Below are 17,788 nucleotides of genomic sequence, written 5' to 3' on the forward strand. Positions count from 1 at the left end.
TCCGTGCCGGATCCCGCTCCCCGGGAAGCGGCTGCTCGGCCCGGCCGTTCCGGGCTGCCCGCAACGCCGGGAAGGAAACAGCGCCTTAAAACTTGGGAGCCACTTGGTTTTGTTTTTCTTTTTACAAAAATATTCGCTTAGGCTTCTTTGGTTTTTGAATGATCTTTTCTTTGAATAATCTTTTCTTAGAATATTTTGGCGAAATGCTGATTCTGTTCTGACGGCAAGGACCCCTTAGGTCATAATGAGATCCCTGTCTGCAGGGCTCCAGCCACTCCTCTCCCCATTTCTGCTTGCACCCAGTTTGTGTAATTACTGTGGAGTTATTCACTCCTGTAGTGTTTCACAGAACAATCTGAAAGTATGTTTATCTAAAGACATCCAGCAACACAGAATGGGTCGCGTTGGAAGGAATCACAGTGGATCGTCTGCTCCAGCCTCCCTGCTGAAGCAGGCTCATCCCAGAGCACACGGCACAGGATTGCATCCAGACAGGTCTTGAGTGTCTCCAGTGAGGGAGACTCCACAGCCTTTCTGGACAATCTGTTCTGGTGCTTGGTCACCCACACAGTAAAGAAGTTCCTCCTCATGCTCAGCTGGAGCTTCCTGTGCCTCAGTTTCTGCCCGTTGCCTCTTGTCCTATTGCTTGGCACCACTGAGAGGAGCCTGGCTCCGTCTTCTTGGCACCCTCCCTTCAGATACCGATAGACACTGATGAGGTCCCCTCTCAGTCATCTCTTCTTGAAGCTGAAAAGGCTCCCCCGGCCTTTCCTTGTAAGATAGGTGCTCCAGTCCCCCAGTCATCCTCTTAAGTCTCCACTGGACCCACTCCAGGAGCTCCGTGTGGCTCTTGCCAGAACTGGACACAGTAAAATCCAATAGTGTTACATTTTTAAAAGGATACAAAAGTATTACATTAGAATCTTGGAATCATTAAGGTGGGAAAAGACCTCTAAAAACATTGAATCCCGCTGCCAAGCCCATCACCAAACCATATCCCCAAGGGCTACTTCCAGGGATGGTGATTCCACCACTTTCCTGAGTAGTCTGTTTCAATGCCTAAATACCCTTTCAGTGGTGAATTTTTTCCCAATGTCCAACCTAAACCTCCCCTGGTACTACTTGAGGCAATTTCCTTTTGTCCTATAACTTGCTACCTGGGAAGTGTGGCTGACCTCCACCTGTCCACAGCCTCCTATCTATTTTTATATGTATATATATATATATATATATATATATATATATATATATATATATATATGCAGAGGTTTTTATACTAGAAAAAAAAATGTAAAAAGATGAATCAATACAGTTCTAAAATTTTTCGTGCCGGAAAAGAGGTACAGACTTATGTCTTCAACAGAAAAATAAAGCGGATCAACTCCCTGTCTGATCAACTATCAAGCTGATAACTAGAGGCCTCAGAGCAGTGAAAAATTAACATTTTCAGGCTTGGAGCTGAGCAGAAAATAGCAGAGTGGGGGAAATGCTCACATGGAATTGGGTAGACAATTACTTGTTTTAAATGTAAACAGCTTTTGTGTAAATAGACTTGGAAGAATACATAACATAAACAATGAGAAATGTTATAAGTAAATTTAAGAAGTACGACAGAATACATGATACATGGGGCATCAGTGCTTGCACAGCTAGCAGAGATGTGTGTTGTAGCCAACAGGCACAGGACGCTTTGAAGTCAGTGCTTTCATTTCAGAAATACCTGGTTAGGAAACAAATAATGCTTACATGTGTATTATTTATCTAAATATACATGTAAAAGATGATCACTGAAAACAGAGAGGATGCAATGGAAGGTCTGCTTGTGCTTGCTTGTCTTGCTCTTAGAATTGGGTTGCTCTTGGTCTTAACATGAAGTTATTTATTCTGTAAGAATTGTTCTTTATATTCTTCATTTTATGTTTGCTTAAAGAGTGTTGCACAACAATCTGACATGTCCATGTGTGTCCCATCAAGACCCAGTACTTGTCCATCTTGGACAGACCACCTCATATTTTATTAAAATGACAATGCACAGAATAAGTGTCTACTCAAATTCTGTGCCAAGCTACTAATCCCACAGTGACCCATAAGAGGACTGGAAACTGAGCCAAAAAGGAGTTGTTTTACTCATCATAATGTCTTATTATTATTTTGAGGTCCAGTCTACTATTCTTTTTTTCTGCCTTCCTGCTCTGTCACAATCCTGGGCTAACAGCCATTCCCATCCAATCCTAATACTTACCAACATACAATCTGCCCACTACTTTGTGCCTAATACAACTTTACCTTGATTTTGCTGAATGCTCAGAAAGTCAAAGGGGAATGAGCTGCCATGGCTATTGCATTTGATAGAAAAGCCATGCAAAAGTTGGAAGGAATGTGCTCACAGAAATGCAGTCCAAGCCCCACTCACTCATGAGAGCAGAAAGGGCAGATCTCAGGGTCCCTCTTCTTGTTTTTCTGCATGTGAGTGTGCATATTTTACAAGATGGAAATAAATCAACACAGCTGCTTAACTAACTGTCTGTCATCCATTAGAATTGGAAGCTTTTGAGAGACAGGTTTTCATAAATTTTTTTTCTTTGTGTCACAACCATGATTTTTAATTTATTATTAAGTCTTTATCTAGAAATTACTTCTACTAGAAATGACTTCTTATTAAGTCATTAGCCAACATACATTCTAAACAGCACTTAGCATGCAAGCCTAAATCTAGCTGGTCATATTTAGTAGACAGACTTGGTCTAATCGTAGTTATGGTCCTGGTTCACAACTTGTCCCAAATACTATACCAAATTTTGAATTTTAAAACTGAGCCACTCAACCATGTAATAGCCTTGAACAAAGGTTCAAATGGTGATTTCTGTCCTGATTTAACAACTTGTCTAACTAGATATCATTTTAACAAAACTGAACTACCTATGATCCTACCTTTGTGTAGAAGAGAAGTAAAAAGAAGGCTCTTGGTCAGGGACAAGAAGTATGATGCATTATGTAGATTTTTATGATTAGATTTATTGCTAATACAGAATCTAAATACTGCTAAAGCAGTATACAACATAAGCATGTAATAATATATAAACACACTATTACCAGCTTGTATTATAACCAGCTAGAAATGTACAAGTTTACAGTCTTTGTAAAGATGCAAAGCATCAAAGCACATGGGGAGCTGCTTTAGGATTTCATCTCTTTATCTGACTGGATTTTGGTGCTTTTACTCACCTGCCCAAAAGTGAGTGTTCCTCATCTTTAGGCTGGATGTACCCTGCAGGCATCCAGGACAGGGGGGTCTACCTGGAAGATGCCTGCAGCTTGGGAGACCAGTTTGCTCAGTTGGCACAGTCTCTATCAGTATTTTAAACAGTTTTACAGGCTGATGTGTGCCAAATACACCTCCCTGTCTCTGAAATTGGTCATCATGGGAACATCCAGACAATTCCTTCTGGAATGCTCACTGGGTGTTCTTATCTTAGCACCATTCTCACTTGTTATTCTTATCTTAGGACAAATCATGTTTCCCATCAGAGACAGTTGTAAAGGAGAGGGGTGTGGGAAGGGGAGGGGAAGGGCACACTTGAGGACCTGACTAACTTATCTCAGTCACACTTTGGCAGAGCACCTTGTTATTGGGATGGAGCTGGGAGCAAGGGGTGCTGGGGCAGGCCAGGTCTAAGCAAAGCTCATCCTGCTTTGCCTAAGGGTGACAAGTACCCAGAAGGAGAAACAGTACAGCTAATTAACACTGGAGCAACTGCACCCAGGTGTGTCTGCCAAGGCATGAACCACTGTGAGACTGTGCTGAGTAACAGAGCCACACACCTCACCAAACAAGGCAGAAGAGCAGCACTTGGGTGAGGATGAAATGACCCTCTTCACCCAGACACAGAAAAAGCAATGCACTTTTCAAAATTATTGTAAATATTGTATTACTCTAGCAAAAACACCTTCATCAAAATAACCATTTTATGCTTGTGGGTGACAAGAAACATGCATGAGAAAAATTGTTACATTTTGAAATGTTTTTTCCTGAGTGAGTGCCATTTATTTTAGCAGATAGATGACAAATTAATGTCATGGTATGTAGAGACTGCCTAGTTCTTCATGACCTTGGAAGACTTGTGGCTTCTTAGCAGTGAAAATTGAGAGTGTTTACAACACAGTGCTATTCAGAAATTACTCTCCCCATTTTCCTGACATGTTTGTTAACTTGTATATGGTGGAGATGTCCTGCCTGTGTTCTTTGAAAACTCCTTCTTCTTCCTGAAAGAAGAAGTGTCAGATGAACTGAGGACTGCAGTGTTACTATGGGGGAATGGGTTTTTTCATACCCTCATTCTGCATTGGTATAATGTCAGTCTGTACACAGAACAGCCACTCAAAGTTATGATTTAGTAATTGAGAACAGAAAGGATAATTATTTCCTTCTTCCTTCTTGTTTTTTTTGGTCTTATGTATTGATCATATGGATTATTTGGGGTTTTTTAGTGTGAATTTTCTTTTGGTAGGGATGAAAATAAGATATGAGGCCCTTGATCTTGAAACAGAAAGGTTTCAGTTCTTGGTTAATATTTATTAAGTTTCATAATTGAATTTTATTGGTGACAAATGTTCTAGAATGCTGTGAGAACAATCAAGTATGTCAAGTTAGAGCAATGATTGGGTAAAAGCAGCAAAATCAGGTATATGAGATCACATCCTGTTCATTTTAGCTGTTGCTGAGCAGTACTTAAGCAGACTGAGAGCCTTCTCTCTGAGTAGCACGGGGTGCACAAGAGCCTGGGAGGAGACACAGCTGGGACATCCAGCTGACCAAACAGATACCCCACACCATATAATGCTGCATTCAGCAATAAAACTTTGGGGGGAAAAAGGGAAGGCATAGGGAATGGTCAGAGTGATGGTGTCTGCCTTCCCAAGTAGTCATGACATGTGGTGGAACTCTGCCTTCCTGAAAGTGGCTGAACACCTGCCTGCTGATGTGAAGTAGCCATGAAATTATTTTGCTTTGTTTATGTGGGTGGCTTTGCTTTACCTATTGAACTGTCTTTATCTCAACTCATGTTTTCTCATTTTTACCCTTCCTGTTCTTCCCTGCTTCCCTCAGCAGGGAACAGCATGAAATGGTTGTGTGGGGCTGAGCTGCCTGCTCAGATTAACCCACAAGTGTGCTTTTTGGCACCCAGTGTGGGACCAGAGGGGTTGAAGGTAATGACAGATTTGATAGGAATGCACTCCACTGGATTTACAGCTGTTTGAGCTGTTTATTGGCAGCCAGCTGCTGTCACCGGAGGACCTGCTTGCTTTGCTCTATATTAGAATGGAGTGACTGCTTGTGGTTGCCATATGCCGTAGTGCTTATCATCCCACTTTCCTGTGCCTAGAAACATTTTGGTAACACTACTGGCCACGTGCCTGGGCTGACAGATGGCCTGGTCATTGCTGCTGTTTCTGTACTGCTGTAGGCATGTTGTAACTATAGTCTGAACTCAGGTTGAAGGGGCTGTGAGCTCTGATTAACACCAGGCTGGAGCACATATACCCCAAAGTGTCTGAGGCTTGGGTATGTCCATAGTGGAGCAGTTACACCTCTGAATAATAGAACTGTAGAATCATTTAGGTTGGAGAAGACTGCTAAGTCCACCATTAAATCATGTCCCTAAGCACCACATGTACATGTCTTAAATACCTGCAAGGATGGTGACTCAGCCATGCCCCAATGCTTGACAATACTTTCGAGGAAGAAATTTTTCCTAAGAGCAACCTAAGGCCTTTTCCTCTTGTACTGTTACTTGTAACCTGGAAGAAGAGCCCACCTGGCTACAACCTCTTTTCAGTAGCTGCAGAGAGATAAATTTCCTTCCTAAGCCTACTTTTTTCCAAGTTAAACACCTCCAGCTGCCCTAGTCATTTCTCATAAGACTTGTGTTCAGACCCTTCCCCAGCTCCACTGCCCTTCTCTGGTCACTTTCCAGAGATGTCTTTCTTATAGTGAGGGGCCCAAAACTGGACACGGCACTGGAGGTGTGGCCTCACCAGTGCTGAGTGCAGGGGGATGATCACTGCCCTCTCCTGCTGGCCATTCTGTTGCTGATTCTGGCCAGGATGCCACTGGCCTTCTTGGCTACCTGGGCACAGCTGGCTCACATCCAGCTGCTGTTGACCAACACCCTAAGGTCTTCTTCTGCAGAGCAGCTTTCCAACCAAGGGAAAGTCTGCAACCTGGGGGTAAGTCCATACCAGTATGGTAAGAGAAGGAGTTAATTAAGTTAATTAAGCTAATTAAGTTAATTAAGGAACCTTATAGCCCCCTTCAAGGGGCCCAGGTGAGGAAATTGAAGTGGATGCAATTTAAGTGTTGTAACTCATTGCTTGAGTTGCCTGTTCTATGGGAAACATTATAGCAGAAGTCATCTGAACAGAGGGCAAGCCTCACAAGAATTCCTGCAAGAATTTGGTAACCAGTAGCTCTGCACAACACACCTCCTGTCCTGAGCAATAACCACAAGAGATGGAACCCTGATCATGGAAGAAGGGAACTCAATGGGCATTTTACAGGGGTAAAATATTTTGTAGAGTAAGGGAATGATATCCGTCTGTTAATTAAAGGATGATGATGTGTATGTGTGTGAGAGATTAATGGGGATGTACTGGATAATGTGGGACTTAAGCATAACACAAATTGTATAGAATAAAGAGATTACTAATTTGGGTTGCAGTGGAGTTAATTTTCTTCACATCAGCTTGTATAGATTCATGCTTTGGATTTTTAAAAAATATAATTATAAACATTATAAATTTAATTATTATAAGTAACAGCATCATGTGATGCTCAAATTTAGAATCAGATCAACATCTGAATAGTTACAAATTCATCATAGTCCTAGTAGGCTATGAAGGTATATTTTCAGAACAGCCAATCCTTCCAATAGACTTATAGATTTTAAATTTTGTCTTCCAGTAGACAAATAGATTTTAAATTATGCTTAAACAAAACCTTTTAGTTTTTTATTGAATTTGATTTGGCTGTATACAATTTGTTTTTAATTAACACAGTTATAAGTGCTGGGAAAAAAAAACTGTAAGAAGGGGAAAGAAGTTGAGACAAAAATGGATTGAAACTAACAGGGAGAAATCATCTGATGCTAAATAAGGAAAGGGATCTGAATACATAGGCGTGACACAGAACACGAAATAAGAAACCATCTCCTTTCATACTGGTTTCGTATACTTAACACTTTCTTTGAGGATAAATTCCCTGGATGACAAGCTTTTAACCAAATAGTTGAGTACTTGAGTATTTTAGCATTTTATTGCTTAGCAACACTTTAATTCTAATCTTCACTTAAGTGTTTGCCTAATGCTGTTCTTATCTTGAACAGTCAGGTTCCCTGAACACAGATAAATGTTTTTCAGCCTTTGACCTTTCAGAGCAGTTTTCCTGCTTGCTTTGGCTTCCTGCAAGCCTAACACGGATGCAAGAGCTGAGATCTCATAAAAAGACCCATGAGCAAAGTACTCTTGAAGAAGTAGCATCTCACTCGCGGCTAACACAGCTGGGGGGCTGAGGAAGGCAGAAGACGCAGACGAGTGGGAGATCTCGACAAAATGGAGCTTGAGGATGGCATAAGCAAGGATCACAGAGGATATTCAGAGGAGATATCTTTAAAATCAGAAGAGTATGTGAAGCAAAAAACTGTCTTGAAATACAAAGTCATCTGTGCTGTAAGTAGGTGCTGCTCTTCAGGGCTGCTACTTTAACAATTCTCAAATCTGCAGGATTTTTTGAAGTTTCGTTGTATGAGTATAAGCATTCGGGGTAGCTTAGTAATTGGTAGTTAAAATTTTACTGCATGAGTGTGTCACTGAAACAGCACTAGTTCTCTGGCACATTTCTAAAGTTCTTCTGGTACCTTTGAAGCAATTTTTTTTACTGCCAGTTTTTGTTGTGCTTCATTAACCTGACAGTTCTTTTGCATAGTGAAGACATTGCTTTGATACTTTGTTTTAAATATTGTCTCAAAACAGATGTGCTTGTGGCCAAAGCAATCATGCTTTCTTTTTGCTTGCTTTTGTATCTTTATATTTGTCATTAACAAAACTGAACCTATAGGCAAGTCGTTGGCAAAAAACACTCAGGAATCAAGGCATGAGAAAAGCCTAATGAAACGTTTTGTACAAAAACTACGTTTTGTACAGTACAGAAACGTTTTGTCAGTTCCACATCTCAAATATCGTGTTAACTCTTCACCTCTTCCCTGAGGCTTTAAGAGTTATGCAGCTGCCGTGTAAACAATAAAGCATAGACTTTTTGTTAAGTTTTTATAATATTTTCATGTATCTTCTGTTTGTGACCACAATATAAACAAGCATTCAATATGTATATATGTTTGCACAAGCTCTTGCATTTATAAATTGGAATATAGAGAAAACTACAAGTACCGATTTTAGAAAAATTTGCTACTTAATTTTGAAAACAGCCCTATAAAAAAGAGAGTCAAGCTTTTCAGCTCTATGTCATCAGAACAATTTCACATAGTACAGTTTTCTATTTAATGCTGCATTGTGCAAGGATTGCATAAAATATGAGGAAAATTGTGAAAAATTTGTGAAAAAAAGAAGATGTAATAACAGACATATTTTTCCTGAAGTCATCAGTTAAAAATGAGTCATGAGAAAGAATGTGGGAAAACTGCATAACTATAAAGGAAAGTAAATTATACCTTCAAGAGGTACTTGGAAGAGTAAAGTAGAAACTTAAATATCCCAAAACGTATTCATTCTTTCAGATGCACTAGTTTTCAAATGCCTGCCTATACAAAATTCACAGTTTACATTTTGGAGGTGTAAACTGTTAATATTGCACACAATTTATGTTTTTGCTAAATCTAATGCATGAAATCCATTCTTGGCAACTTCTTCCTGAAACTTTAGGCAGAGAATAGGAGTCACACTGTTAGTAAGTCCTCCAACACACAAAGCATATGAGCTAGGAACAACTTCTCTAAAAATAAGTAGTTGTAATTTTGAATTGTCTAACAATTCATAGAAGTTAGCTCTAGAAAACCTGAGGATTTGAATAGGTACTACCAACGTTATTTCACCTTAAGAATGAACGTCCCAAAATCAAGGGTGTTTGTGTAAATGTTATAAGGAATGCATCATCTTATCTGTATACCTGATAGGAATTTTTGGGTTTTACTTCAGCTGTCTTATTATTTGAAGGAGTGGGAATGTTTGTTGCTGTAGTAGGTGTATTTTAATTTGTACTTCAATTTAGTAGGATCTATTTATTTCAATTACAAATGTGAGTTTTAGTCAAAATAAAGGGTAAAACCATAGTGTCTTTGAGGTGAAAAGTACATGCCCTGGTGATTAGGCTTATCTGTGCTCAGTGAAACACTTGGCAGTGTTATCCTCCCTGCCCAGAAAGAGTGGCTGCTGGTCTAGCCCAAAAGAACACCCCAACACCCTTATTCTCAGAGCCTGCTGACTGGACACAGGATTAAATTGCTGCCTTCACACCTGCAGTCTCTCTTCAAAGGACTATAGCATTTCTGCCAGTTTGGGTAATCTTTCCACACATCCTTACTCCGTCTCCCTCATCCAGTCAGTTCTCTCACCAATCCCATTTCCACTCCTTTTGAGGTACATTTGTACAAAAACATGTGACTAAGTAGCTTGAAGAAAGTAAAGCTGAGAAGGAGAAGTTATGAAGGAAGTAACTATGGCATTGCTAGCATTTGGTGTTGCCAGAGAAATAAATCAGTTGTACACCCACACCTGAGAACTGAGCAGCCTTCCCTGCTGCCACATTTCTGCCCAGCACCTGCAAGGCAGGACAGGCAGCAGCAAAGATCAGGGATGCACGTGCAGTTGTTCTCAGTTCCTTAAAATTGCTGTAGTCTCAGATAAGAGGTTCCATTACATTTATACTGAGCTTGAGAGAAATCCTCTCTCATTTCTACTTTATTTTTAACCTTAGTACTTCCAGGAATCAGCCGATTGGTTCCTGGAAATGGCAGAAGACAAAAGAAAACTCTGAGGCAAAAATGGGACATAAACTGGGCTGTTTCATGGTGATTTTTTTCTGTGATATGCATTTTCTTTCCCATGATTATCTTAGTGAAGAGGAAAGTGCGTATATCACAAAATACTCTGAGAAGGTTGTCACTTTTCACTGCACCTTTCAGCCAGCATGAGTTGCCATTTGCCAGTTGTCATTGAGCTGATAGAGGCTTCCTCAGCTCTCCCCGAGTCTCCCAAAAGTTATGCTGCTTTCTGTTAGGGAGTTTCCTTGGGCTGTTAGTCTCCTTCCAATTTCCTCTAATCTTACTAACAGGGTAACATGATAAGAAACTGGCACGTGGGTGAAAATTTTACACTTGCAGCCTCAGTCCAGCTAAATTTCTTAAGAAATCCTTGTGATCATATCAGGTAAATACAGAAGATAAATAAAAGTGATTGCCTTTATTTTTACAGGCAAAGCCTATGCAAAACAGATAAATACGCTGATTACTTCCTACTTTATTTTCTTCAGCAAAGATTTCCCCAGTTACAACATCACAACTGGCCATAGGTTAAAAGTGCAGCTTCTAAGGTTATAACTATTGTGCCTCTCCTATCTTCAGATTCAATTTTTTGATGAAGAACTTCAGAGAAATGATTAGTTCTTAAATCATGCATTCATAGAAATATTAATAAGAGTTAATTTCTAATAAACATAACAATTTATCACAGTTGTGAATGTTGGTTTCCCTGTGTCTGTGTGACAGGTTCTGCTGTGTGCTCTGGTGGTTATATCCCTGGGACTAGGTTTAGGACTAGGACTCAACCGTGGAAACCAGGAGCAAGGTATGTTTATGATACTTTCAGCATAATTGCCAATCTGTATCTGGCAAAGGCTTTCAGCAAAGGCTCTTTTATAGTGTAATGTAAATGATCTGTGAAAAGTCACCACCTGTGAAAATAAAGTTCTTGCGAAGTTCATTTTTCAAGTTCGATTGTATAAAAACTGAACACTCACAATCTATACTTGAAAAACCTATCCTAAACCACCGAGTGCATTGCTGATCTTTCCAAATGTGTGAAACCTACTTCATGGCACATTGAAAGTTTTATTACATTGACACTTCCAGAAAATTTGAGATATGTTATCCTATTATATATAGTATAATAGGATATTATTGCAATTATTGCAATTCAACAATATTTTGTGAAAGAAATATCATTGGATCATCTTCAGTGTATTTGGCATAATTCAGGAGGCTGATGCTAAAACTGATTATGAATATTCCTTGAAAACTTGAGTTTCTGTAAAGCTACAGTAAAAAGGGGATAGTGGCTTGATTCAGTGGAATGGTATTTTTTAGTTAGAAAACAAAAAGTAATGTTTGGATGTCAGGGGATCAGTCTAGGTGAGAACAAACAAATGCAAGACACTGTGAATTCAGCAAAACACTTCCTTTGGAATCAAAGAAATAGTAATCCCTTCTGAAGGAGTTCAAGGAAGGAAATTGGAAGGAGATATTCTCATTGCACATTTCTCATTGCTAATCAACACATAATGTACATGTTTTCCTAGTAGCTCATCAAGTCTTAGACCCTTCTGAAGACTTCCAATAGCATGGAAATAAGATGAAATGGAACCATAATTGGTTTTTCATAATATGAAAATTATTTTAGCTCTGCATTGGCTCTACAAAGTGGAGTGCAGAGAACGTGGATACAAGGCTTGTCCATGTGGAGGTTGGTGCGGAACTGCAAGTGATCTTTGGAGATGTGGGGTTTTCTTCAGGTGTCCTCAGGAGACCAGAGCTGTCCATTCACCCTGCTCAAAGGTGTCAGAGCTGTGCTGAGGAATACTTGTCTCAACTTTCAATGCCAGACCCATGATTTGGACCCTTTTCTTTGTTTTAATTAGAACAGCCCAACCTACAGATTTTTAATGGACATGGTAACAATAAAGTAGCAGAGATATTGCCAGAGTCCTGAGTGCTCCAATAAGCTTTATGAATTGTGTCCAGACAGCTTTTGAATGTCTCCAGGAAAGGAGATTCCCCTGGGGTGTCCCACCCTGCCCAGGGGCCACTGCCCCTGTCCAAGCACTGACCCAGCAGGGATGGCCTCCAGCTTGCCACAGTGCTGCCCTGCCCAGCCATGAGTCCTGCTGAGCCAGTCCCACCCACGGGCCAAAGCTTGGCCTTTACCTGTCCCTGTCATCATAGAAATGCCCAGTGTGGTGGGGGCTGCCCTCATGCTGGCTCACCTCTCCTGCTTCAGGCTGGAGTGGTGGGATGGCTCCTGCTTGCTGGTCCCTGCCCAGCTGCCCCTGGGGAGCCCCCATGGCTCTGGTACCCTGCCCTGAGGGAGCTTCTGTCCCATGCAGGTCTATTACAGAACATCCAAAGTGGGAATCACTCTTCCTCTTTTATTTCAGACCAAGAAATGATCAGGGGAGATGCCAGTCTCCTCTTCCTCATGCTGGCAGAGTGGGACACCCTGGCATTGCCTCCTGTGCCAGTGGTCCTGCAGAGACCTGTTGCAGAAACAGCCCTGTCCCAGGCTGTGGGCCAGCATGGTCCCAACAGCTGTCAGACCTTCAGCTCCCAGAGGGATTCCTACAGCCTTGCTTCCACCATGTTGGCCCTTGTGCTGGTGACCATATTGGAAAATGGCTAGGGAAGCAGATTTGGGAAATTATTCAGCACATCTCTCGCTGCAGCCCATATCCATGGTCTGTTTAACTGACCTACCTGGGACAGGGTTATCTGAGCACTCAGTCTCGCTGCCTTCTCCCCACAGTCAGCTGCAGACACAAGTGCAATGAGCCACACAGGAAAGATGTGCCCGGCTGCCAGTGCGACAGCGGCTGCAAGGAGCGTCAGGACTGCTGCTGGGACTATGAGGACACCTGTGTGGAGCCAAGTAAGTTCTCCTCCAGGCAGTGCTCACTGGTGTCCATTTTATTTTGAATGTGTTTCTTCATGTGATTGTAATAGAAAATGGGTAATTGTCATGTTAGTGCAGATACAGAGAAGTCATGTCACATTTCCTTGGGAGGGAAATGTTAGAAAAATCACAAAATCAAAGAATAGTTAAGGTTGGAATGGACCACTGGAGGTAATCTAGTCTAACCTCCCTTCTCAAGCAAGATCCTAGAGCACACTCTTGAGGCTTGTGTCCAGGTGGCTTTTGAATGTCTCCAGAAAAGAAGATTCCATAACCTCTCTGGGCAACTTTTCCAGTGCTCTGTCACTCTGACAGTAAAGTTATTCTTCCTGTTCAGATGGATGTGACAGAGTCAAGCTGCCTCTGTAATCAGGTGGCTAGAGAGCTGTAACTTGGTGACCTGGCAGGACACAAAATCTTCCTGTATCTTTCTCAAATCAGACCCCTGTATGACCAAAGCACTTGCCATGCAGATTTCACGGCACATAAAAAGCTGAAGATGAGCATGATTAGCAATAATGTGTTATCTTTAAGAAGGGGCCTTGAAGCAGCCCTGTTGTGCCTGTACCTCTTGCACACTTAAAAATAAGTGGGTGTTTCCCAGACAGTTGTGCTCTCCAGCCTCATGCAGATGTCAGTGGGTGTCTGGGAGTGGAGGAGTCCACTTGTCTTCCAGGGGAATAGCCTGGTTCTGCATTGAGGCCAGGCTCCTCTCCAGTTACTGTCTCTGCTTTCCCAGCAGCTGCTCAGGTATTTCTTCAGCCTTATTGCTTTTTCTGCCCACTTCAGCCCTTACTTCTCTTTTTTTTTTTCTTTTTTTGCTCTCCGCTGGAATTCATGTGCAAGAGCGTGAAAAAGATCAGTTTGCCTCTCTTTCTCCTCTGTAAAAGAAATAGGGAGTGTGTTTTTGGTTTTGTTTTTTGTTTGTTTGGTTTTTTTTCCCTAGATCTTTTGGGAAAGATAGAAGGCTTTGAAGGAGATGACTTTGGGGATTCCTTTGTAAAATAAATTCTTTTATGGCTCTGTGTTACTGTTCAATGGCCAAAGAAATAGGCTTTTTGCGTTAAATGGAATCTTGAGTTTTCTTTCCAGAGCAAATTTCTAAAGCAACTCAAACAGTACCTATAGATAACAATTTGTTTTTCTTGACCTGTTTGAAGGATTTCCATGCAAAGAAGTTCACATGATATGAACTGAATAATAGTTTTTTCCTTCAAATTTTCAGCCCGGTCTTGGAAGTGCACTAATTTCCGTTGTGGTGAGGCAAGAATACCTGGAAGTTACTGTTCTTGTTCTGATGACTGCTTGCAGAAAAAAGACTGCTGTGTAAATTACTACAGCATTTGCAAAGGTAACTCAAAATAAAAAAAGTTTGACATATAAATTTTTGTATGAAATAGATGGGCAAACATTGAAAATATAAAGGCAGATGAATTTGTTTCTCAAGACCAGAGTCTAACTGGCATTTTGGAAAATGAATGTTTTAAGATGAAGATTTTGGTATTTTTGACTGTGAAAAGCACAATTTCTGAAGAACACTGTGAATTGTATCACTCATGAGAAAGACAGAATAATTTGGATGTTGCAGAAGTATACCACGTGGGGGCTTTGGATTGTTTCCTTTTTACTTTTTACTCCCTCTTTTTTCCCCCAAAAATAGATGGAGACAATCTGAAGTATATATTGTAGTAGTCATCTCTAGTTTAAAATTTCCCATCCCTTTTATTACAAATCTGGTTTTAGATTGGATTTTGTATGTTTTACTTAATTTTTGATATCTTTGTTCATGGCTAATGGTTTCATGCTGGCTCCAGCTTAACACATAAAGAATAGTGCAGGTATAATTAAGTTACAGGAATGACATTTGAGGAGTATGATGGTGTCATGGTATCTGTTATCAGAATTCCTTTACATTGTGGGAGGGGATAAATCTGAGGCAACTCCTGCAGAATTATAGTTGTTAACGAAATGCAGATTAAAGCTAAAAGGAGTTAAACTGCAACATACAGAAAGAAAAAAAGTACTAAAGGGTGTCCCTAGGCTTGTCTCTAAGTGTGTCAGTGGTACCCAGAAAAGGAAAAAGGAATAAGTAGCCCAGTGTGGACCAGATACAGTTTGAATATTTTTGATTTAAAACTCAATAAAAGGGTAAGCTTTCATAGTGTTTTTTCTTCATTTTGTTATTTTCCTTTTCTGTGTAGCATATGTTCTTTGGTTTTGACTTACAGTTGTGAGCATTAGTCCTTTCAGGGTTTGAAACAATTAGGTTGCACCAAATTGTTTCTAAAGTAAAGGTGTCTTTAGCCCTAGATTTCTGTTGAAGCAGAAAATGTTACAGGAAGAGCTTCAAAAAGATCATCCAGGTAGCGGCTTTTTTGGGTGGTGTTGGTGGGGGGGGTTCAGTACTAACTCAATATTTTTTTTTTCCTTTTAGGTGAAACATCTTGGGTAGAAGAACCATGTGTGTCAGTTGAAACTCCTCAGTGTCCAGATGGGTATGATAAAAGAATTTGTCTTCTTAGCAAATAAAAACTTTGTGATGGTCAGGAATACTCCAGTGTTCTGAAACAGGTTTTCATATTTATGGAGAGTAAAGTCCCTGCACTGAGGAATATTCTGTAGAAATGGTTTGTGACTAGGAATGTTTGTTCTTTTAAAAACCTTTGTCATTCATTGATCATTTACCGTTTAGAGCAGAGTACATAAGTTCAGATTCAGATTGAAATTCAGCAAAGACCTGGAAAAATTGTTAGAGTTATCTCAAGGTTCATGTATCACAAATTGTTCATAGTCCATTTTATGTTACCATATTGTATCTTTGACAACTCAGATAAGTCACCTTATGCAGTCTGTAACAGCAGATAGAATCTGTGATTGCAAGTCTTTACGCAACAGGGCTATTCAGGGCATTTTTGCTCCAATTACTTGCAGAAAGAAAGGTGTATTTAAAAGATAGCTATGACATAGATGTAGATCTACAAATGCTGAAAAAAATTTTGCTATTTGTGCAGGATTTAAGAATAGTTCGTAGAGGCTAGACAGAAGCAACGTTTAAAAGTTGTCCTTGAAGAAAGATGAATTAATTTCTGGTTCGGTTATGGTATTTGTGGCATTATCTATTATTTTATTTTATTTTACTACCAACTTAGTTTAATTATAACATTAAGACCATTAGCATTGTGGCTTTGTGGTTCCTGCATGCACCTCCCAAAATAAGTATCAAAGTACACTTTTTAGGTTAACAAATAACTTGCTGAGGTAACACAGTTTCATAGGCTAAAGCTTGGAAAGTATTGGAGAGGAGCTTCTTTAAGTGCTATAACCCACATTGCAATATACATATCCATTTAATTTCAGATTCAAATCAGTAAGCTGCTTTATGCAGGCTGTTTTTAAACAAACTATTGATGCTAGTGTGCTTCTGTGTTTTTGAAAGATCACTGTTAATAAGAACAAACTGGGATAGTGATTACTGCCTGATGTAAATATGTAACTTTTTAAAACATTATCACTGAAATGATTACTTGTATTTTATTCCTTCTCTGGTTTCTTACCAGAAGGATTATTATTATTATTTTCTCTCAATATTGAACTATTTCTTCATCTCACACTGTGTTACTCATTCTGGGACTCAAATGAATACTCTAGATCCTGCTTATAAAAGCTGAATTTATATTGTTAGAAATATTAATGTCACCAATTCTCCAAGCTTCCTTATGATGATAAATTTATATTTTCTTGTAGATTTACCCTCCCACCACTTATCCTTTTTTCAATGGATGGGTTTAGAGCAGAATATTTGGAAACTTGGAGTTCTTTGCTGCCAAATATTGAAAAACTCAGTAAGTTACCAAGAGTCTTTGACTGTTTTCTTTGAAAGTGTGCATGCAGCCTCTCTGGTCCCTTTTGATACTGTCATGCATTTCTGTAGCTCAGCAGTAAAAAAATCACAGATCAGGCCTCTCTCATCAGTTGTATCTTTTGATTATTATATAATTATATATATTCTGCATTTCTTCTTGTATTTGCACAGCAAACATGACTTTTTTAACAAGGCCTCTAATATTGGTCAACAGCTTTTTATTAAATACACAGTTTTAAATATACATTAAAATACTTTTTAAAACTTAGAAATAATTACAGATAAGCATTTCCTGCACCCTCAGTACTGCATTAAAAAATAGCTAAATAGCTGATAAGGAGTGGAACATTGAAGTATAATACACTGAATTATGGGGAATTTTTTTTTTCAAGTCAGATATTTTAAGATGTTAGTATGTTGACATTATTGCAGTAAGGCTCAAGTAACCATTTTCCAGCATCTCTGATACTTGTGAGGAAGAGTAAGTTGCAGATCTTTACCTTGTGCTTTAAAAAGCTCTCAAAATTGAGACTGTTAGTGCATATTTGATTAGAATTCCTGCATATTTTAGAGATCATTAGACTTTGTACCTGGACAAATGTCTCCATATTTAGTGATTTCTTCTCAGCAGCAATAGTCTAAGTTGACAGTATTTGTATCAGTCCTGAGTATGTTACATTATGTTTCTGTTGTGCTCATTGAAAACATCACATGTGTGTTGTGAAGTGCCACATTTACCAAATAGTTAACAATCTTGTTTGAGGGTAATGAGAGTATCCAGAAACCTGAGCTTGAACCTAATGTGCAAACCTGACTCCTTGGGCTAATTGTTTATTCTGTGACATCATTCTGACTGGAAGGAACTTGAATCAGTGAAGGGGTCATGAATGTTGAAGTCAGTAGTCAGTTCCAGTCTTTTGAAACAAGGTGAAAAGGGAATGCCAAACAGGCTAAAGGAACGAATACCATTCTATG

At 39.7% G+C, this 17,788-nt stretch overlaps 1 protein-coding gene across 2 annotated transcripts in view; it reads left to right on the plus strand.

Annotated features, from left to right (window-relative positions):
• Window positions 1–6,355: 6,355 nt before the first annotated feature.
• The window catches only part of ENPP3 (ectonucleotide pyrophosphatase/phosphodiesterase 3), a 36,467-nt gene continuing 25,034 nt past the window's right edge, over window positions 6,356–17,788 (plus strand). The window contains exons 1-7 of one of the 2 annotated variants that reach the window (XM_064413202.1): window positions 6,356–6,560; window positions 7,417–7,725; window positions 10,776–10,854; window positions 12,805–12,927; window positions 14,177–14,302; window positions 15,386–15,446; window positions 16,696–16,793. In XM_064413202.1, coding sequence (XP_064269272.1) covers window positions 7,609–7,725; window positions 10,776–10,854; window positions 12,805–12,927; window positions 14,177–14,302; window positions 15,386–15,446; window positions 16,696–16,793 — 604 coding nt within the window. In that variant the 5' untranslated portion in view covers window positions 6,356–6,560; window positions 7,417–7,608. The remainder of the gene's footprint in view (window positions 6,561–7,416; window positions 7,726–10,775; window positions 10,855–12,804; window positions 12,928–14,176; window positions 14,303–15,385; window positions 15,447–16,695; window positions 16,794–17,788) is intronic. The other variant, XM_064413203.1, reaches the window with a different exon arrangement.

The sequence above is a fragment of the Passer domesticus genome, chromosome 3 (genome assembly GCF_036417665.1).
Source record: "Passer domesticus isolate bPasDom1 chromosome 3, bPasDom1.hap1, whole genome shotgun sequence".
Taxonomy (NCBI): Eukaryota; Metazoa; Chordata; class Aves; order Passeriformes; family Passeridae; genus Passer; species Passer domesticus.